General features: G+C 38.7%; 1 protein-coding gene across 3 annotated transcripts in view; it reads right to left on the bottom strand.

Moving 5' to 3' along the window:
* MAGI2 (membrane associated guanylate kinase, WW and PDZ domain containing 2) overlaps positions 1–23,711 on the bottom strand; it is a 1,326,400-nt gene that overhangs the window by 216,996 nt on the left and 1,085,693 nt on the right. For all 3 annotated transcript variants that reach the window (XM_082661503.1, XM_082661504.1, XM_082661505.1), the window contains exon 10: positions 14,298–14,936. In XM_082661503.1, coding sequence (XP_082517629.1) covers positions 14,298–14,936 — 639 coding nt within the window. The remainder of the gene's footprint in view (positions 1–14,297; positions 14,937–23,711) is intronic.

Raw genomic sequence — 23,711 nt, 5'->3', positions numbered from 1 at the left:
TGGATTCTTAACCACTGTGCCACCAGTGAAGTCCCATATATACTGTTTTCTGCTGATATCAAGTGGAACGTTGGATTACATGATATTAATTGTGGAATATTCACTTTGATTTTCACCTAATCTCTGGATAACACTATTTTCAAATAACCAGTGCTTTTCTCTCTCTCAGAAATATTCCTGTAACAGATCCTTATTATTGGTGAGTATTTTAGATAAAATCTCTTTTGATGACCTCTTAAGTATTTTGTTGTTGTGGTGGTTCTAAGTGCTTCTTTAAAAGTATCTTTTATAACTTTAACTAACTAGCTGCTTACATATTTCTCCAAACAAGTAGTGACACAAAATAAACACCAAATTATTTGGGGTAAAGGGGCATGATATTTGCAACTTAGTCTTAAATGGTTCAGAAACGCACATTCACCGATGCACACACATACACACATACACTCAGCAAATGGGGCAGAATGTTAATAGCAATGTGGGTAAGTGGTATTCAATGTTCTGTATTCTACACTCAGAATTTATGTGAATTTGAAACTACTTCTAAACCAAACAAATTTTTTTTTAGAAAAAACTGTTAGCATTATTAAAAATGTCAATATTTCTTATAGCTTTGCTTTTAACATTTTCTCTGGGCAGTTTAAAACTCGTTATACAATATTTTTAATAACATGCTTTTTGAACTTTTGAAACAGGAGTTCTCTACATAGACATAATTCTCTGTGTCCATGATTTTTATGCTTTGCCCTCAAAGTTCTGATATAGTCTATGCTGCTTCTCAAATACTCTGAATTCTATTTGAATGTAAAACAAAGAGAAGATGTGCATTACTGATACTATTTATTATTATATTGTCAGCATGAGAAGGGAATATTCTGATCTAGTAAAAACTTTTGGTATCATGTTTTCTAGAAATAAGAAAAAATTTCAAATATTAATCAACTGTAATTTATGGGAGGTTCACAAATTAAGTAGGGAACTTTGTTGCATTTTAATATAAATAATAGTACAATACATGACAAGGATTGATTAGTAGTCACGCTGGAGTTGCTTTATTCCAGACATCAAATAACAGCCTCCTTGGGTAGAAAGTATAATGATTCCCTATTCCATAGTAGACTGAGCATCGGCCAACAAACTATTTATAAATAAACTAATATGTTTCTTGAACCACTGAAACAGAACTATTAGCCAACCTAATCAAGAAAACAGCACCTGTGAGACATGAGAATAATAGAGATATTCTTAGGTCAAGGGGAAAATGGAAGAAGAAAATGAGAGGATACTTGATTCAATTCTATTTAAATACATTTGAAAACATGAATAAAAGGACAATTTTGTAGGCTATAATATAAATTATAAAAACCAAGTCCAGCCAAGACAGAAACTCTAAGAAGATGAGTTACTATGGAAGAAATTGAGAAAGTTGTAAAAGGTTATCCCTCCCCTTACCAAACCAAACCCACTAGAAATAGATAATTTCCAAGGTGTATTATATCATAACCTCAAGGAACAGACAACTTCAACGTTACTTAAATCGTTTAGAGCAGAGAGAGAAGGAAAGCTACTGATTGCTTTTATGACACCAGCATAACTTTGAGCAAATCAGAACAAAACAAGATCCAAAAAAGAAAACTTGGGACCAATCTCATTTATTGATGTTGATGCAAAATTATATATAAACAAATAGAAACTAGGGACACCTTATAAGCATAATATAGTTTATTCCAGGAATGAAAGGATAGTTCAATAACAATAAAACTCTTAATGTGATTTATCACAGTGATAAATCAAAGGAGAAAATAATGATCATCTCCATAGATGCCTTTTTGGCTTTTGATAAAATTCATTACCCATTTTTGATAAAGATTCTTAATAAAATAGGAATTGAAGGGTACTTCCTTAACATGATAAATAAAAGTCAGTACTGTGTTTGTATAAAATGAGACAGTTTTCATTTAAGTCAGAAATAAGATAGGAATTTCTATAATCCCCACTATTAATCAACAATGTTCAAGATATAACAGTCAAATGTATTAAATAAGACAAATCAGGTATGCAAATAGGAAGGGAGAAGGCAAAGTGACTGTAATTTGTAGGTGGTATGATTATATGCTCCCATATCCTATGAAACAAACTGAATAAAATATAAGAAACATTAAGATAACCCAGTAAAGTAGCTGGTAATAAAATTAATATTAAAGAATAAAACTCCATGGGGATAAGGAGATAAGTGACAAATACACAAAGGACATATTTATGTCAGCATTTATTGTTTTGTCACCCTCCAAAGGAATGTCAACTCCATGGGAAAAAGCATGTGCTTTATTTTGTTTATTGCTTTACCTCCAGTGCCAAAAAAATGCCTAGTACATAGTAGGCACTCAAGAAATGTTTGTTGAGGACCTCCCTGGTGGTTAAGAATGTGGTTAAGAATCAGCCTGCCAGTACAGGGGACATGGGTCTGAGCCCTGGTCCAGGATTCCACATGCTGTGGAGCAACTAAGTCCTTGTGCCACACTACTGAGCCTGCGCTCTAGAGCCCACGAGCCGCAACTACTGAGCCCATATGCCACAACTACTGGAGCCCGCACGCCTAGAGCCCATGCTCTGCAACAAGAGAAGCCACCGCAATAAGAAGCCTGCGCACCGCAACAAGGAGTAGCCCCCGCTCTCTGCAACTAGAGAAAAGTCCACGGGCAGCAAAAAAGACCCGATGAAGCCAAAAAAAAATTAATTAATTAATAAAAAATTTAAAAAAGAAATATTTGTTGAAATAAGGAATGAATCTATAATATAGATTTACTCTTTTGTGCAGATACCTCACTTTTTAATAATAGATTAAAAATGAAAGCAACTAAAATATCCATTAGTTATGATTAAATAAGCTATTAAAAATAATGAGGTATATTTCTGAACTAATATATAAAGCCCTCTAAGATAAACTGTTAAGTTAAAAAAAGCAAGGCACTGGGCCATAATACAAGTCTTGACACATTTAAAAGGACTGAAATCACACGAAATACGTTCTCCTCCAAGGAAAAATTATTAGAAATCAACAGAAAAGTACTGGGAAATCCCACATGTTTGAAAAATAAACAACTCATTTCTAAGTAACCTATGGGTTAAAAAAGAAACCACAACAGAAGTAAGAAGATATCTTGAGCTGAACAAAAAAGAAAACACACAATATAAAAATTTATGGAATTCAGCTAATGAATTGCTTACAGTGAAATTTATAGCTTTAAATGCTTTTATTAGAGAGACCTAGAGTCATTACTCTAAGCTTTCACCTCAGGATGACAGAAAAGGCAATGTAACTCAAACACAAAATAAGTAGAGGAGAGGAAATTACAAAGATCAAAGTAGAAATAATTGAAATAGAAAACAGAAAAACAATGAAGCCAAAAGTTGGTTCTTAAAAAGGAATTTTACAAAATTTTGTTAAAAACCTTATTCTAACAAATTTGACAATTTAGATGAATTGTAAAAATTCCTAGATATACATAAAACACCAAAACTGATTCAAGAAACAGAAAATTAGAATAGACCTAAATCAAGAAAATAAATTTAATTAGTAACTAAAAATCACTCTATGAGTAAAAACCCAGCCAAGATGTCTTCATTGGTGAATTCTATCAAAACTTTTAAGGGGGAAATAATATCAATCTTACACAAACTCAGAAAATAGAGTGAGAGGGATAGGCCAATGTTATCCTGACAAAAAAGCCAGACAGACTACACGAAAAGAAAATTATAGAACACCTCCGCCAACAGGTCCAAAGTCTTAACAAAATATAAGCAAAGAGAATCTAGCAACGTACAAAAAGAATTCTACACCATGACCAAGTGGGGTTATCCCAGGAATGCAAAAGTAATTTAATATTTAAAAATCATGTAAAGCACTATATTAATGAAGGACAACACTAAATGATCATCTCAATAGTTGCAGAAAAAATTTGATGAAAGCCAAGACATATTGATTATTAAGATTCTCAACAATTTAAGAGTAGAAGGTGGGAATTTTCTTAACCTGATAAAAGGCATATGTTGGGCTGCACCCCACAGGCCTACAAGGCCAGTGCCTGTCCAGCTTTATAACCTAAGAAACAGACTGGAGTCAGGAACAGAGACATCAATGGTTTAACGGACTGGGGAGCATACCCATCTGAAGCAAGGTTCTGGAGTGACACCCCACCGTGTGCAGCGGGTGGTAGGCAGGATGCAGTGGGGTCTTTGCTTGGGTGGTGGAGAGAAGGGGAGATTACCAGTTATAGGGGAATTGATGTCAGGTGGGCTCATTAGTTACCAGGGAAACCAGCAGAGGGGCACGCCCCTCAGCACCCCTTTGATAAGAACAGTCACCAGCTGGGGCCTGGGGCAAGTACATAGGAAGGTCAGTCATGTGTGTAGGGTTTAGGTGAAGCAGGCACTGGCCAGGCAGGGAATGTCCAGAGAGCAAGAGACCAGACATCTTGAGTGGCCTGAACATACACTCCACCCCTACATACCCGGCATGACCCTTACAATCTTGGTCTGCCCTTCTTCTGAGATATCCCTTGGGTCACATATATAGGGGGCACTGCAACCAGATACCACAAATACAATACAGACAACAGCAGCCAGAGAGGCTCAAGAGTAAGCCACCTACTATGCTCAGAACAGTGAACAGTCATTTGCCAGGATGTGGGCAAACTTTGGAGCCAAGTGCTTAATGGGTCAATGTAAAGGGAGTCAATAGCAGCAGTGCCCTGTCCAGTTATCAGGAAGGTAAGGCCACCCCTGGTTTTCACAAACCCAGAGCCACCCCGCACAGGGACGGGTAGGCTTGGCTTTAAAACGAACATTCTGGTGGCCTAGCCAGGAGTCAGCAGTCACAGTAGAGGTCTGCCACCCCATGTTATATGTAGGGTGCCTTTAGGAATGGACCCATTAGGTCTTTCCAAACAAAAGACAGTTAATCCCACTAGTTGGACTTGGGTGTCCAGAAGCCAGTCTATTCTATTCCACACAACATAGCCCAGTGGTGCTCATGGGCAGCCAGTTGTACAGGAGTGTCTACTGTCAGGGGTCCTTCTGATGTATGGGCATGTGGGACAGGAAGATGGTGCGTCTTTTCCCCTATTGCCGTAGTCAGAATAGCCGGGTCAATTTTTCATGAAAGTCTAGAGGAGTACAACAATGGGATCTCACCGTAGACCCAGCAATTAACAGACTCATTTTTGCAGTGAGGCTAGTGTTGTTACTCAGTCCTTGAATAAATTTCCTTCGCTCAGGCTAGGGACGAAATGTAAGACATCTAATAGGCGCAACACAGAGCAGATCATAACCATTAAGCAAAAGACAAGCAGAAACCCCATCTGAGGTAATACCACACCCGCCTGTGGTTTTTGTCCTGGTCTGCAATACAGTTCAAAAAACTCGAGTTTTCAGTAATACCACGTATACAATGGCCACCTAGTTTTTACCTTGGATATCTGAACAACAGCTATTTCATTTTGACTTTCAAATGCATTCCCTTCCTCAATGGCCAAAGCAGATGTACAATGCCTATCTGAAGGACCACAAAACAGGCTACTCTGGTCGGTAAAATTTAAGTTAAACCATGTATAAGCCTTCGGACTTCCCCATACTTCAATGTGTGCAGATTTTCCCATCATTTCCCCTTTCGATTGCAAATCTTTCAATAGAAAGTACTGATGAACAGAATATCCTTCCCTCGCTGCTGGGCGCTAGTTCCTACCCCAGGTGCAGATCATGTCCCTAGATGCCAGGCCTCCTTTATATGGGCCTAGTCATTCGAGTTGGGGGAGCACTAATCAGATCACGTGAAAAGGCTCAGAGGGATGTTGATGGGGAAACACTTAATAGGTTATACATTTTATCACTTATACCCAACTGTCACACAAGCACTGAACATGTGCTTTTAGCAACAGACTTAAAGCAAGCAGTGTCACACTTCATGAGTAGTTATACTCTGAGACAATTTCACTAGATACTTTTCTTTCCATCCAGAACATCAGGGCAAAAGTATGGCTAGCACAATAACATTCATAAGTACAGACCTCAATCAAAAGAACTAGAATTTAATATCCATTGAAACATAATACGGTTCTCTCTAAAATTAGCCTCATATCCACCAAACACAGCCAAATCAAGACTAATTTGTCTGCAAAACAAGTTTGGTCCATCAACCTCATAGGCTCCTCCAAACTGGCTGAGGGGGGCCCAGGAGCTCAGATTGAATTCCCAAAAGGTCGCTCAAGGCCAGGAAAGCCATGCCAAAGCCCTGCTATCAGGCTCTGCCTTGGTGGATTTTTCTCTTCTAGAAGTTCCCAGAATATTGAGATTCCTGCACATGTCAGGAGACAGTCTTTTCCATTTTCCTGATAAGGCTGCTCAGAACCCAGGAGTGTGTAATTTCTGGAGGGACCAGGCAGAGAGAAAAGGAAAATGCTTCAATTCTACCCACAGGTGTAGTTTACCAAATTGCTATAAATCATAACCAACTTGAGGGGAAGGGCTTCCCTATATCTGGAAAACACAGATCAAAACCAGTAACATTCCAGACAAAACCCATAAAAATTATAACCATATTCACCAGTTCACTCAGTGACCAATCCTTTTTTTTAACTTTTCATGAAGCCATCAGGTCTTCCATTAGGATTCTTTAAGTTCTTACCCAGGTCAGTAATATAATCTGAAAGTTACCACGGACCTGTTATTGTCAAAAGGTCCTTCCTATGAATTTTCTTGAAGATGAGGCACTTTTGCAAAAGCATCAGAATAAAACAATAATTGTCTATAAAAGACAAAAGACTTAAAAAGACACCTGGGGCTTCCCTGGTGGCGCAGTGGTTAAGAGTCCGCCTGCCGATGCAGGGCACACAGGTTCGTTCCCCGGTCTGGGAAGATCCCACATGCCGCGGAGCGGCTGGGCCCGTGAGCCACGGCCGCTGAGCCTGCACGTCCGGAGGCTGTGCTCCGCAACGGGAGAGGCCACAACAGTGAGAGGCCCGCGTACCGCAAAAAAAAAAAAAAAAAAGACACCTGATTAAGCACCTGATTACAATGGACTCAATAAAGAAACTTGTTTACAATAACTAGAATTGTGACTGATTATACTCGTAACCCGTAAAAACCTTAATCTCTGGCAAAAACCAAGAAGCAAGTAACTGTGCATTTCTGACTGGAAAATTTCGTGCATTAGTCTTCCTCTCCTAAGCAGGTAAAGGTAGTAAACTGAGACCTGCTCAGCGTTTAATGTTCCGGTATTTTATCCTATTTGAAATGACCCTTGAATTCTCTTCTTTCAACTTTAGTTTCAAGTTACCAAAATCTGGAGAGACTATTTTAGATAGATATTCTCAAAACGTAATTATTTCTACAGAGTTTAACTAAAAGCTCTTTTTTCTCCTTTACTCTTAGAGATCACAGAAGATTAAAGTTCCAGAGAGGCCAGGTGGGTCATCTGCATCTCAAAGGCACCAGAGAAATACAAAAGAGAAATTCCTTCTAGAAAGCTAGCTTAACCTATTACAAAAGGCTCACTTTGATACAATAGCAGAGGCATTAGAGGCCACTGTTCTCTAGATCTCTTGGCAGCCCCCATTCATCAAGGACAGCCACCATAAGACCCCATATACTAGTAGATAGCCACCCCAGGATTTCCCCAAGTTTCGGGGTCACCCCTGGAACTTTTGGGCCCTGCATGTTAGTGGACGGCCACCTCAGGACTACTCCCGCAACTTTCCATCCCCCATTCTGCATTTCCCTACGCCTCGGCGCTCCCGGGAGTTTCCTCAGTCTCCTGGCTGGCTCTGCCAGTTGTTGGGCTGTACCCGCAAGCCTACAAGGCGTGTGCTTGCCCAGCTTTAAGACTGAAGAAAGAGCCCGGAGTCTGCAACAGAGACATCAATGGTTAATGGATGGGGGAACTTACACTCAGAAGTAGGGTCCTGAAGCAACACCTCAACGGTCTTCTTCACTCACAGGGTCAGGGGGAAGGGGAGGTTACCAGTTATAGGGGAATTGATGTCAGGTGGGCTCATTAGTTACCAGGGAAACCAGCAGAGGGGCACGCCCCTCAGCACCCTTTTGATAAGAACAATCACCAGCTGGCGCCTGGGGCAAGTACATGGGAAGGTCAGTCATGTGTGTAGGGTTTAGGTGAAGCAGGCACTGGTTGAGCAAGGGATGTCCAGAGAGCAAGAGAACAGCCATCTTGAGTGGCCTGATCATACAGCATATAAAAATTACATCAGGTGGCGCAGTGGTTGGGAGTTCGCCTGCCGATTCAGGGGACAGGGGTTCGTACCCCGGTCCGGGAAGATCCCACATGCCGCGGAGCGGCTAGGCCCGTGAGCCATGGCCGCTGAGCCTGCGCGTCCGGAGCCTGTGCTCCGCAGCGGGAGAGGCCAGGGCACAACAATGAGAGGCCCGCGTACCGCAAAAAAAAAAAAAAAAAAAAAAAAAAATTACATCAAAAAAATCATACTTAATGGTTAAAGGCTAATACCTTCCCACTAAAACTGGCAATAAGGCAAGGGTGTCCCCTCATAATTATTTCTATTTGACATCATACTGGAGGTTCCAGGTAGTGTAATAAAGCACAGAAAAGGAATCAAAGACATACAGCTTGGAAAGAAAGACATAAAGCTCTACTACTAGATGACATAATAGTCTATGTAGAAAATCTGATGGAATTTACAAAAAAAGAAAAAGCCCCCAGAACTGAGTGTAACAGGGTTACAGTGTACAAGATCAAAACCAAAAATCATATGTATTTCTATATATTAGCAATAAACAATCTGAAAATGGACAATGTTCCATTCACATTCACAATATTATCAAGAAGAATAAAATCGCTAGAAATAAGTTTAACAGAAGAAGTACAAGATCTCCACATTAAGAACTACAAACCATTGCTGAGAGAAATTAAAGGAGATTCAAAAAAATATTTGCAAATCATTTATCTTCTAAGAGACTTGTAATCAGAATGTAAAAAGGACTTTTACAACTTAATAAGAAGACAACAAACAGCTTAATAAATATATAAATGGGCAAAATATTGAGTAGGCATGTCACCAAAGAAGAAATATACCATATTTATAAATGGAGAGATTCAAGTTGGCAATTCTCCAAAAATTGTTCTATAGATTGCATGCAACATCAGAATCTCAGCAGGCCTTTTACTTAAAAATATAATTTAAAAGTTGATCCTAAAATTTATATGGAAATGCAAAGGACCTAGAATAACCAAAATAATTTTGAAAAAGGAGACAAAAGTTGGAGGATTCATACTACTTGATTTCAAGACTTAATATAAAGCTAATTTAGAGAGTGTGGTATGACAATGAGGATAGACATATATGTCAATGGAAAAGAACAGAGTCTAGAAATAAACCTTCACATTTATGCAAATTCGGTTTTGACAAATTGCCAAGGCAATCCAAGCGGAAAGGATTTTTTTTTTAAAAACAAATAGTGCTAGAAAAATTGGATGTCCAAATGCAACCAAATACACTTAGATCCTTACCTTACACTATGTTCAAAAATGATCTTGAAATAGTTTATAGGTCTAAATATCGGAGATAAAACTATCGAACTTCTAGAAGAAAGCAGGAAAAACTTTGTCATCTTGGATTAGGGAAAGACTTCTTAGATCTAACACAAAAGAATGATTCATATAAGAAAATACTGATAAATTGGACTTCATCAAAATTAAGAACTTTTGTGCTTCAAAAGGAAGCATTAAGAAAATGAAAAGACAAGCCACAGACTGGGAGAAAATAATTGCAAGTCATTTATCTTTTAAAAGACTTGTAATCAGAATGTAAAAAGGACTTTTACAATTTAATAAGAAGACGACAAACAGCTTAATAAATATACAAATGGGCAAAATATTGAGTAGGCATGTCACCAAAGAAGATAATTAACGCTAATAAACATATGAATACATGCCATGGTAAACACATGAAAAAATTAGAGAAATGTAAATTAAAACCACAAAAAGGCATCATTATACAGGCGCTAAAATGGCTATAATCAAAACGACTAGCTATACCAAGTATGGGCAACAATGGGCAGAAACTGGAAACCTCACACATCGCTAGTGGGAATGTAAAATGGTACAGCCATTTTGGAAAACATTCTAGCTACTTCTGAACAATTTAACTATGCACTTATCATATAACCCAACTGTACCACTCCACTCCTATCTACTCAAGAAAAGTGAAAATGTATGCACACACAAACACTTATATCCAAATGTTCACAGCAACGTTATTTATAAATGCCAAAACCTGGAAACAACTCAAATGTCCATGCACTGGTAAACGGAGTAAAAAAAAAAAAAAAAAATGTGGTACCCATACAATGGAATACTACTCAGCAATAAAACGAAACGAACTACTCATACATGCACCTACATGGGTAGATCTCAACAGCATTATGTTCAGTAAAACACTACATACTGTATGATTCCACTTACAAAAATTTCTAGAAAGGCAAAACTATCCAGAAAGCATGTTAGTGATTATCTGGGGGCTAAAGGAATTGGGATGATGGATGTTCTAAGGATTATGGTGATTGCTGCATAACTATATCATTTTAGCAAAACTTATTGAAGTATGTAATTATAATTGGTGAATTCTATGGTATGTAAATAATACCACAATGATGTTTCTCAAAGGATAAAACACACCCTAATAACCAAGATATTCAGAGCAAGATGTGTATGTATAATATCATTCCATTTATGTTAAACATACTACATATATACATGCTAGTTAAGGCTACAAAATTTCTAGAAATGTGTGTATACAAACAATATGTTTGCCTCTAGGAAAAGGACTGGAATCCTGGGAAAGGAGAGATAATTACTTTTCGTTGTATACCTTCCAACACTATTTGTTTGAAAAAATTAAACCACATAATCACTTTATAAATAAAAAAATCCTAGTAAATAATTTAAAACAACCATAATCCAGACACAAAGATCCGGGTGTATGAATTTGCTCTTGAAGATTTATGCTTATCTGAGTGAGGCCATAAGCACTTAGGAGCAGCCTATAATAAGATAAGGTGAATTTCATCACAAAAACATGGTGTTAGTTCCTATTAATTTCAGAGAGCTGACTACAAACTGTGGGAATCTGGGAAAACATAAGAGGATTTGACTAGAAATACTTTAAGCATTACAGGGTACTACATTCTGCAATTCTACACTGGCCACAAAATACAAACAAATTCCGTGTCCCCAAACACAAACAAAATGCAACCAAAACTTTGAATATTCGATTTCTATATCTGTCTGCAAAAATACTGAATCATTATGCTGTACACCTGAAACTAACTCAATATTGTAAATCAATTATACCTCAATAAAAACAAACAAACGAACAACAAAAAAAACTTTGAATACTTGGGGATTAAATGGGGGTGGGAGAGAGTGGAGGGAAAAGAAGCAAGAACAGGGTAATCTAGCTGATAGCAGGCAGAGAGAAATGTTTTCAGGAAGGTACAAATGGCAATAATATAAATACATATTATACATATATATATATATGTACATGAAAAAACAATTTCAGAATACTTTTTTCTGCTACATCATGCCTTTAAAAAAGGTATTATATACAAAAAGTGCCCAAACCTGTTTCTATGAATCATACAGTGGATACTGCAAAGTGATTTTCAGTTATTCCATTTAATATCAAGAACCTGTTCCAAAGATTTGATTTTCAGTTGCATATTAAGAAGATATGGCAGGGGCCTCCCTGGTGGCGCAGTGGTTGAGAGTCCGCCTGCCGATGCAGGGGACACGGGTTCGTGCCCCGGTCCGGGAAGATCCCACATGCCGCGTAGCGGCTAGACCCGTGAGCCATGGCCGCTGGGCCTGCGCGTCCGGAGCCTGTGCTCCGCAACGGGAGAGGCCACAACAGTGAGAGGCCCGCGTACCGCAAAAAAAAGGGAAGAAGATATGGCTATTTAATTAAGGATATTTGTTTTAATCTTAAGCAATGGGTGAAATTAAAATACACTGTCAATATTTAATTATCAAGATTCAAGTGCTATTTTGTAATAATGCTTGAAGGTCACATTTAAGACTTCTGCTATCATATTAATTTTTTTTTTTTAAGATACGAACATAGTACTTTGTATAGTGTTGCTCATAAATGCCTAGTATTTGGTGTCCATTTTCACACAAAAATCAATAATGTAAATACTTCCTTGAAGGGAAAACACCTGCAGAGAGGGCCAAATACATCATAAAAGGTGCTTCTTTCAGCTTTGACTGCTTTCACTTGCATTTCAAACTGACAGGGCTTTCACCCTGTTTTGAGTCCTTTGAATAGACAATCACATATGTTTGCCACACGTGTGCTCTTCACGCACAAGTTCCTCGCAGTACTGCTCCTTCTGAGGCATCCCTGCCGTAGCTTTGGTGCTAATCTACACTCAACAGACATTTAATGAGCACCTATGCGGCCCATTATACTAAGAACATTCCATCAGGTTAGGTAGTATTATCATCCCAATATAACAGATGAGACATCTGAAGCTCATGGACTAATGTCTTAAGTCCCCAAATTGGTAAGCAGAAAACCAGGACTTAGCCTGAGCCCTTTCATTTATACCCTGTTTTCAAGTATCCTCTCTATCTGTGACCCTTCCCTCCTTTCTCTCCCTAGTTTCACTGATAATCAAGAGCAGAGTAGGAAAGAAATGAAGGAGGTAGCCTCTGCTTAGCCCCATTCCCTTCCCCACAGAGCAGGTGGAAGGGAAGAAACACCTCCAGGGCTCAGAGCTCCTACCACAGTCCTCACTGCTCTCAGTTCCATACTTCACCTGGAACACCCAGCCCAGAACTTCAGCCCCAAGCCTGTTCCATAGCTTTCTTCCCAGGGCACAGAAGGCACTATGGGTGATTATTATTATATTTTTAATATATATATATTTTAAACAAGTTTATTTTCTTTTTCTTAAATTTTATTTATTTTTGGCTGTGTTGGGTCTTCGTTTCTGCACGAGGGCTTTCTCTGGTTGCGGCGAGTGGGGGCCACTCTTCATCACGGTGCACGGGCCTCTCATTGTCGCGGGCTCTCTTGTTGCAGAGCACAAGCTCCAGACGCGCAGGCTCAGTAGTTGTGGCTCACGGGCCTAGTTGCTCCGCGGCATGTGGGACCTTCCCAGACCAGGGCTCAAACCCGTGTCCCCTGCATTGGCAGGCGGATTCTCAACCACTGCGCCACCAGGGAAGCCCTATGGGTAATGATTGATGGAGCATCCCTGTAGTAATAGAAGTGTCCTGAGCAACGCTATTTACAACTCTGCAATGATTTTTCTATGGAGACACAGCTCCCATTGGTCCTTATGGGGTTTATCAAGACTGTACTTGAGCTTGGAAGGAGTTGAGCCAGCTTCCACATGCTAGCCTGCAAACCTATGCACAGCTCAGAGTATCACTTCCTTGGGAAAAATCAGCTTTCTTAATTAAGTCAATGGAAACCAGTTTGAAGCCTCCACAACTGAAATATTAATGAACTTTTGGAATACAACCCACTCATACTCGGGAATTCAACCTTTACCCTCTCAGTTCACAGCCATATATATATATTTTTTCCCCCCCTTTGGCCGTGTCGCATGGCCTGCAGGATCTTAGTTCCCCAACCAGGGATTGAAACCACACCCTCAGCAGTGAAAGCTCAGAGTCCTAACCACTGGACCGCCAGGGAATTCCCCACAGCAATATATATTTGTAAGACTGAAAACACTATTTTTATTGTGCTTAATATAATATAGGAAAAGATACATTCTCAAAATTAAAAAGCACAGCTTCCTGGACTCATGTTTTTCTTTCTTACTTACTCTTTTACCTTCATTTTTTAAAGTATGATTTCACAGACTTGTGGTTGCCAAGGGGGAGGGGAGGTGGGGGAGGGATGGATTGGGAGTTTGGGATTAGCAGACACAAACTACTATATATAGAATGGAAAAACAACAAGGTCCCACTGTATAGCACAGGAACTACATGCAATATCCTGTGATAAACCATAATGGAAAAAAATGTGAAAAAGAATACACACACACACACACACATATCTGAATCACTTTGCTGTATAGCAGAAATCAACACAACATTTGTAAATCAACTATACTCAATAAAGTTAAAAAAAATAAAAATTTTAAAAGTGCCATTTCATTCAACTCCAGAGAAACTTCCATTTTTTCGATATTATTGTAAAGGTTCTACTACTTCACCTGCGTACTGATTGCTGAGCCAGTGTTTATCTTACCTCCTCGATGGATAATCAAAGAAGTCTCGCTTCCAATGGGACAGTCCTTAAGTATATCCACTACTTCCGTATGGCTCAGGTTCTGTACATTCTGCTGGTTGATCTCAACAATGAGGTCGCCTTCACACAGGCCAGGGCATCCCTGAATGTCAAGTATTTGTTTCACCCGCTGTCCTGTAGGACTGTCTGCAATGGTGAAGCCAAAGCCCTGGGCACCTTTCACAATGGTTAAGGTCATAAGTTCAGCTTGGGTGGCCCCAGATGAAGCCATAGATACATTGTCGTCATGGACAGGTGGTGGATACGTGCTATCTAGCTGACCATCAGCTGGCATTGAGTGCAAAGTATGAGGCGGCCGATCTGTTATATCTGGAACCGACTGTGAGGTCCGAGAAATGTATTCCAAATATGTTTCATAGTTATGTCTTCCATTGACCATCATTGGAGGTGGCCTCTCCATTATTGCAAGGGGTGGCACCATGCTGTTAGCAGGATCTTCAGGATCAAAGGGCAAAGGGTAGCCACGACACAACACTAAGTTGACACTCTGACCAATAGGAACAGACTGGAAAAGTTTGACTACATCTGCATGAGTGTGTCCAAGGACACAAACTTCATTAATATAGACAATGACATCACCTGCAAGGGAAAAAAAGAAAGAGATTGACAACATGAGGTAAGTTCAATTAACGCTGACATAGAGAAATGGAATTATTTATGAGACTAGTGAAAGACGTGCTCTGTTTCTCAGTAAGCAGTGAGAAGATCAATTAGAATAGTATTTAAATTCCCTGTAGGTGACTCAAGGTTACAACAGGTCTGCCAACAAATATAGTGATTAAATGCTGAAAAAAAAAGCTATTTGGTTATTCCTGAAGTTCAGAAACAACTCCATATTCAGAAAGAAAAGTTTACAAGAATTTGTACCTTGAAGAAGCACACATTCTATGCTTCTTTTTCATCTTCAGGGCAAATCAGTTAATAGAATTTTCAAATTATTGAGAAGTGGTAGTCATAAGTTTTGGATGAAGGACAAAGCCCAGTATATGGGTTTTTTGCTCTCACTTGTCTGAGTCAACTGTCTTTTTTTTTTCCTTTTTATGGAAGAGGAAAATATTTTGCCCATTTTATTTTATCTCTCTATAGCAAAGTGTAATTGCAAAGGTTCCACGTCTACACAAGTAAAGATCAAGAGGACAGATTAAGGGATCAGCGATCTGGGTCCATATCCTGGCTCTACTACTTAGCAGATCTGTGCGACTGGGCAAGTGACTTACCTGCTTTGAGCCACAGTTCCTCATTTGTAAAGCTGCTGTGAGGGTGAAATGAGATGATGCAGGAAAAGGGCTTGGCACAATGCCTGCCATATGGTGAGTGCTCAATAAACGTGGACCATTATCAATATTATTGTTGCTAAAATAGGAGGAAGGGGATGTGAGACCCTGGCTTTCAAAGAGGAAGCTTCCAAAGACATCCTCCCATCTTAGATAAAGTGATATTTCTGCAGATCTTTTCAAAAAAGGCATTTGTCCTTTCTCCCCAATGAATTTAATCACAGAGTTACAGAAGCCCACTGATCAGAAGTTAACTTTATGTTAATAAAAATGTCCTGAAGGCAAATTATTCATTATAAAATATACCCAGAAAGACAATATTTCCTTCTTAAAATGCAGGGAAAACATGTTTGTTTGAGATGTTGTTAAAAAATTCAATTATGTATGAATAACGGTTTTATTTTCAGAGCACTGCTCTATCATGGATTGATATTTTTACCCTCAAAACCCATAATATTTGAGAATTGAACTTGCAAATTGAGATTGTGCCTGACTATGCTGAAGAGTATATGAGAGATTAAAAGACATGTTTTCACAGATTGTCAAATGAGTAATTCAACAGTTATCAGTCTATCAGGATACTTCTGAAATGGGTAGTGTAAATGGCTAGGGATTTCATTCTGAGACATCATTGCCCATCAACATTGCAAACATCAAAAATGAAAAACAGAGTTGAATTTTCAGAGTTAAATGCTTTTTTGGCTTCTCTTAGTTGTCTGATACAAAATGATTTCTCCACTAAATACACTTTAAAAATAAATAATTCTATGAATAGAACATTGCTGACTAAAATGCCCTTAACTACATACTCTCAGCTAACACTCTTCCCAAATGCTAGAGAACTGCTTGAAAGTGCTAAAGATATAGACAGAAAAGCAAACACAAACAAACAAAACGAAACAAAACAAAATAACATTTTCGGTGATCCAGGTTAGGTCTCATTCTGGAAAATGTCACAGACTATGTGACTGGTCAGGTGGAATCACTCTTCAATTATGTCTATCAGAGAGGGTGCTGGTGTAATGTCTGGGACACTGGGCCATGACTCAGGACTGAATTGGGATTGGCATCCACTCTGCTACTGTGACTTCTCAACAGACTGTGGCAGTTGGGAATGTTTTGGCATCATTTTTAACTGGTTAAGGTCATGCCAGAGTTCCAGAGAAGTGTCTGATCCAGACAAACTTTTTTTCTTCTCCTCCTTGCCCCTTCTATTTTTAAAGTTACTATATATATTCATACACTGAAAGGTTGAAAGACTATAAATACTTGTGTACTACCATCCAGCTTAATGATTAGAACATTGCTTGTATCAGTTGAAGCCCCCTGGGTAGCATCCTCTCCCACTTGCCCTCCTTTACTGCCCTTTCCAAAGGTAACCATTGTCCCGCATTTGAGGTTTGTTAATCACATGTACTCTACATTTTTATGACATATCTAGGTACACATAAACCCTACATCGTTTAACCACGAAATTATATCTCTTAAAATGTTTTTGCATATTTTAAACCTTTTGTAAATGATACATATTAATCTTCTGTAATCTCTCCAAATGTATTTATGATACTTCTCTCTTTTGATACATTTACCTCTAGTTCATTAACTTTCATTGCAATATAATATCTGTTGGATGACTACATCATTATTTATTAATATTTATCCATTCTTTTGTTAGTGGACACTGGGGTTCTTGTGAATTTTGGGCTATTAAAGATAACTCTGCTATGACCCTCTTTCCATGGCCCTTATGCACATATGGGAGAGTTTTTGTGAGGTATCTACCTCGGGGTAGAATTGCTGGACACAGGCCAGTTGTGTCTTCAACTCTGTTAGAAACGGGAAGTGGCTGACAAAATTGGTCAAATCGGTGTTCACTCCCCTCGGTAAGGTATCAGAATTTTCATTGCTCCCCATCTGACACAATGCTTGCCATTCTCAGACTTTTAATTTTCAATAATCTAATGGGTGTGATCATGGTTTTAATTTGCATTTCCCACTCTGCTAGTAAGGGTGAGCATCTTTTCATATGTTTATTGGCCATTTGGGTTTTCTCTTTAGTACCTCTCCTTTCCCCGTTTTTCCTATTAGGTTAGTCTTCTGTTTTTAAACACATTGACTATTTTTCTGCCCACCTCCATTCTCGATCCAACATCCTCTGTAGGTTTGGGAGGCTGCATGGTATAGTAGACATTACATGGAATAGGGAACCAAATGTCTTTGGACTGATTCCCAGCTCCATCACTTACTAGCTGTGTGACTTTCAAAACTAACTTAAATCCTCTGTGACTCAGATTCTTCAGAAGTAATGAGGAACAATAATAATAGCAACTTACTGTGCTACAGGAAATAGCAAATGAGATCACACAGGTGAAAGTGTCTGTAAGCTGTAAATTGTTATGTGAAGGATAATTGCTATTTCACTAATTATTATCTGTCCTTGGTTATATCCGTCTATAAAATCAGGACAGTCCCACCAAGATATTCCCACCACAGTCATAATTAAGGATGAATATGAGTTCCTGAGTGGGCAAGTGAAAGGCAGGAAAGTAACAAATGCCATTCTCCTCTATAGCTCTCCCGAACTTTAATCACAGTTAACAAACTCCCCAGCCCGCAAGCATGCTTTATTCTTCCTTCTGCTATGCCAGAAATTCACAGGAAAAAAGAACTAAGTTCAAAGCTCTCACAGTTCCCTGCCAGATCTAAAGAGTAGTTATTTGAATTATAGTGATTAATATTATCTATTATAGTGAGTTTTAATGTGATCTTGCTATTTAGAAACAGAATAAGAACTATTTGTGGTTCTTAGTAAGACTGCCTTCTAAAATTTATGGATATTTTCCACTCAGAGCAATTTTTCAAGTCATCAAGCAAGCAAGTGATAAAGGACCCTGCAATAATACCTTTGTGGCGCTACTCAGAAGGTTTCTGAATGTAAAAGATGAGAGGCCAGTTATCACAGGACAGAACTATCTAACAACTTGACACTACTTAACTGCTCACTTTAAAAGTAAATGGATGCCTAGGGCTTCCCTGGTGGTATAGTGGTTAAGAATCCACCTACCAATTCAGGGGACACGGGTTCGATCCCTGGCCCAGGAAGATCCCACATGCTGCGGAGCAACTAAGCCCGTGCGCCACAACTACTGAGCCTGTGCTCTAGAGCCCACACTCTGCAACAAGAGAAGCTGCAACAACAAGAAGCCTGTGCACGGCAACGGAGAGTAGCCCCTGCTCGCTGCAACTAGAGGAAGCCCGTGCACAGCAACGAAGACCCAACGCAGCCAAAAATTAAAAAAAAAACAAATACATAAATTTATTTTTTTTTAAAAAAGGAAATGGATGCCTAGACACTGTGTTATGCCAAAACTATTGTAGATGGAGACGTAAGCAAACATTTGCTTATTCAGAGGGAGAACTCATTGGGTAGGATATTTATAGACCATGCTGTATGAATGTCATTTACATGTTGTGAAGTAAAAATATGAGCCACCTGGTATGTGCCTTCTGATGGTGCCATGCCAAGTCCTGAGATAGACTGGGCTTATGAGCACAGAAACGGACGTCGTTAGGAAAACCGGCTCCAGGTCTAACCCTGTTGGCCTACTTAAACGGGAGAATGGAAAAAGAGTCACTTGATGTCTCCATCTCTCAATTTATTCTTTTATAAAATGAGAATTAAAATATCTCCTCCATTTCCTCTTCACAGGGCTACTGTGAGAATGAGATCATCCTTATGAAAACACTTTTAATTTTACCAAAGAAAGGTTCTCCATAAAAATAAGATGCTGCATTTCTTTTGAGAGCCTAGCACACATTTTCATGGCCATATTGCCTGCAAGGTTACATTGTTTCCTATATGGCCATTCACTTTAGGACATATTGAGGTCAGATGGTTTTAGGGCTATTGCCTTCAGGTCTATTGGTCAAATTTGGTGTGACTGATGAGCTTGGTGTCCCCAACAGGGCTGATCTCATTATGACCTGATTCCCAGTTATGGGATTTCAAAGTGCAAGTGAAGGAGAGTGAGGCTGATGAAGCAGGAAGTGTAAACTGCTGGCCTGTACGAGAAAATGTTCTAAGGTAATTGGTTTCTTTCTTAGTCATGGAAATCAAAATACAATATTGGATACCTCTTGGGTACTTCATCATTTTGGATAAAATAGAGCACTCTTTAGTAAAGCACTGATTGCTTAAAATGGAGTTATTTTCAGACCTCTTTCCTCTGCTCCCACCTTCTTTGAGTCACTGAGGCTATACAATCTTCCTTTTCAGCTGCTCTCACTTGCCACCTGCTGTCTACCTTCCTTACGCACCACCTTGGACCAGACTAGAATAGTTCACTTCACACTGCATTCTGATCCTACTGTCTCCTCTATTAACTTCAAACCACTCAATCTTCAGACCTACTGCTTAACACTCTTTACCACTAGCCTTTCCAACTTGTGTTTGTATTCACCCCCCCAATAAGTTACCTTTCTTGGGAAGCTGGTATCTTTACTGTTCATAATTCATAACTTGATAACTTGCCTTTTTATTTGAATCCTGCTGTTCCTCTACCCTCAAGTGCACGTCTTTTCTATGTATAACTTCATTCCAGATAATTCCTTTCTTTCCTGACCTCTTCAAAGATACCTTCCATTATTCCTACACAGATTGCTCCTGTCTCACGTCTGTGACTACAGACTCACCTCAAACTTTATTCCTTTGTGAGAGTTTTCTACCTGTTCCAAGTTTTTTCCGTAAAATATAGAGTATCATTACTATGCTGAGAACTTTTTAGGTATTTAGGATAAATTCTCATTAAATAAAGGATAGAAAGACTTAGGAAAATAAAAACTGGATTGGATTTCACAGCTAAATTCACTGCTGTGTTTCTAACTTGTTTTTGCCAAGTCATATAGATTTTTATTAAAAGAAAAAAAAACATCTCACTGACTACTCCCATCCCACCAATTACATGTATTTTACATTGAAAAATTACTATTTTTTGAGTTTCCTCTCCAGCTAATACAATTTGACTGCCCTTTCTTCTTTCTGAAGCTTGTGTTTGTGTTTTTTGTAATAACAATATATGATTTTATTATAACAGGCAATTTTATTATAATATCAAATATTCATTTTCCCTCTATTCTATAACCCCCCAAAACATAATAAATTTTGACATGTACTTTTGGGCATGTGCCACTCATCACTTCAATTAAATTGAAAATAACTGTTCTTGATAAAATGTATTCCCCAAAGTGAAGCACTGTGGTATGTCAGATAGACAAATAAAATTAAAGCTGGGTCTCCTTGGGTTGTTCTTTGAGAAAGTCATTCACCAGTTTCATCATCTATAAAATGGGCTAACGATAGCTGTTCTATCTACCTTATAGGAAAGAGATGTCTGTGAAAATGCTCAGCTATCATGATATTATATATAAATATACATATTAAAAATTTTTAACAAATGACTGATAAAGAGTGGAAAGCAAGAATATCCTAAGAAGGAGAAAGAATAAGTAGCTCAGTTTTAAAAAAAGAAACTGCTGAATTTTATTAAATTATTTGGCAGTTTGCTTGCAGAAATTTGAGAGGACAGATAATGTTCATCCTTGTAGCTGAATACACTGTTTCCCAACAAGGAAGACTAGTGCCTCATGAAAGTATCCTCAGACTCCTCATTCCCTTCTGGAATAGAAGTACAATGTGGCTAGGGTGGAGGGATCAGGACAGAGGATGGGTGAACTGTGTGGCAGGGGTCGGGGGTGGTGGTGGATGGAATGTAGAGCATCCACACGTGAGGGCCTTGGCATTTTCTCAACTATGTCACAAAGTCAGAAAGGTCTGATGACAAGTATCCCCCAGATACAGGGGCTTTTGCCTTGCTTTCTCAGTTTTCCTGATGAATTTGTTACAGGGTTCAATGCTTCTTATTGTCCCAAAGTTTTTCCTTATGCCTAAATCTAATTTCTTTTGCTAAAAATCACTATTTCCTCAATTTCCATTCTCATAAAAGTGGAAGCATCAGTCTTTTGGAATAATTTAAAGCAGTTTCTAAAATTCCCAAATGGCCTCTTCAGAGTGAAAGTTATTAAAACAGCCATCAATTGGAGAAGATTCCATTTTGGAGGTTCTGGAACTTACCATCATTCTATTGACTTTAAACATCTGTCTTGCAAAGAGCATTATTGCAGACACCAACAAATTTTGCAGAAATGCAAAAGCAAATACTTAGGTTATGGAAGGTATAGAAGGCAGGACAAAAGCCTTCATCAGGAGAATTTTAGGTTAATTCTTATGTGCTACATTATAAATGAAATTGTGAATGAAACTGAGTTGAATTGATCTGTAGCACTAAAATAAGATGTTTTAATCCTCTTTCTTTTTTTTTTTTTTTATAAAACCAAGTGTGGCATAATGGAGAGAGCACTGATTTAGGAGTCAGGAGGTTTATGTTTATGGCAGAAAGTTTATGCCAGGTATGCCAATAATTAGTGGTGTCATTCTCTGGGTCTTATCCCTCATTTGTTTACTAATTTATTCAGCAAAGATTTACTACCATGAGTCAGGCACCATAGCATAAATAGAGAAGATTGAACCCGATGATTTCTAAGACATTTTCTTCACTCTGAAATTCTAACACTAAGGTCCTTGGATTCTACCTCTTAGCTATGTCTGCAATTGTTCCACCACCCTAGGTTGGGAACTTACCCATTGTATGAACTCCTGGAACAGTCCCTTAGCTGGTCTTCCTGATGTCATAGCAGGAGAGACTAGGGAAGGAGGAGAGGGAAGCCTAGCATATGGAATGACTCAATGAGTCTGTGGGATTATGGGGTTACCTAATCTCACCCCATATTGACTAGGATTACATGGAGTTGTTATTAAGCCCCCTCTTCTGGTCAGGATCGTCTCAGGAACCAGGAGAGTGTTACTATTCTGCAGGTCACAGGCATTAGTTTCAGGGACTTTAAAGCACTGGGCACTGCCTTACACCTGCCTCTCTATCAACTCATTTTTTATACCATACTCTCTGATGTCCTTTCTACTTAATATCTTTCAGTGCCTGCTCATAAAAAGAGAATAGAGTCCAATAGAGCTCAGCATATAAGGCTCTCAGTCTACATTTTCACCATTTCTTGCCTCTTTCCAACCTACTCTGTACTTTAGTTGGGCCAAGCTCAGAGCTGTGTCCTACACATGCTACATCTTTCCATCCTCTCACTCTTCCCATGCTTTGTCTCCACTAACAAACTCCTAGTTACCCTGTGAGACCAACTTCACTTTTTGGATCATCTTTCTGACCACCATTTTTTGTTGAGAGTTAGTGACCTCCTCCTGTGTGTTACTCTTCCTGACATCTTAATTCTTCTACCTTTCTAACCACATTAACCTCACCTAGAGCTTCTCTGACCATAGTGGCTACCATTTTAATACATTTAATATTTATCTGGCATTTAACAAATTCTATTTTACGTGATCCTTCAAAAATCCATTTGAGGTTATTACCATTGTTACCTGTATTTTATACATGTGGAAACTGAGCCTAGGAGAACTGAACCCTGGTAATTAGGTAAGATTTAGGAATTGAACCCAAGCTTTAACACAAATGTTAAGAATTTCAAACAGACCAGGACATATTTTTACTTGGGGACACTTTTGTGTCCCTCCAATCGTACCAACTGACATGCTGGGTAAAATACCCTTAATTCCTGAATATGAAAATTGAGAGATGAACTGCAATATTCTTTTGATTACTCAAGTTAATAGAGGGAAGCAGTGAAGCAAATAATTGCAAACTGGGGAATCCACTGTAATATCCCAGTCCACTTTCTGCAGTGCTCCCAAATGAGCTGTTTGGAAGAAGGCTTTGAGGATGCTGACACAGAGAGGTGACAGGGCACTGTAACCCACAGAACTCTGTAACCATCATAAGCTATAGTATAAATTATATCAATAGCTATGTGATTTGGGGCAAGAAATTTAACTTTCCTTGGTCTAGTTTCTTTCCATGCATGGAAAATCAGAAAAGGTAGTTTCAAAGGTGCAGCTTTAAAAGTTCCTTCTGAAGAGAATGTGGAAAGCCCTTCTACT

This window comes from Grampus griseus (assembly GCF_964374135.1).
Source record: "Grampus griseus genome assembly, chromosome: 9".
Taxonomy (NCBI): Eukaryota; Metazoa; Chordata; class Mammalia; order Artiodactyla; family Delphinidae; genus Grampus; species Grampus griseus.
This window is presented reverse-complemented; position numbering and strand designations above follow the sequence as displayed.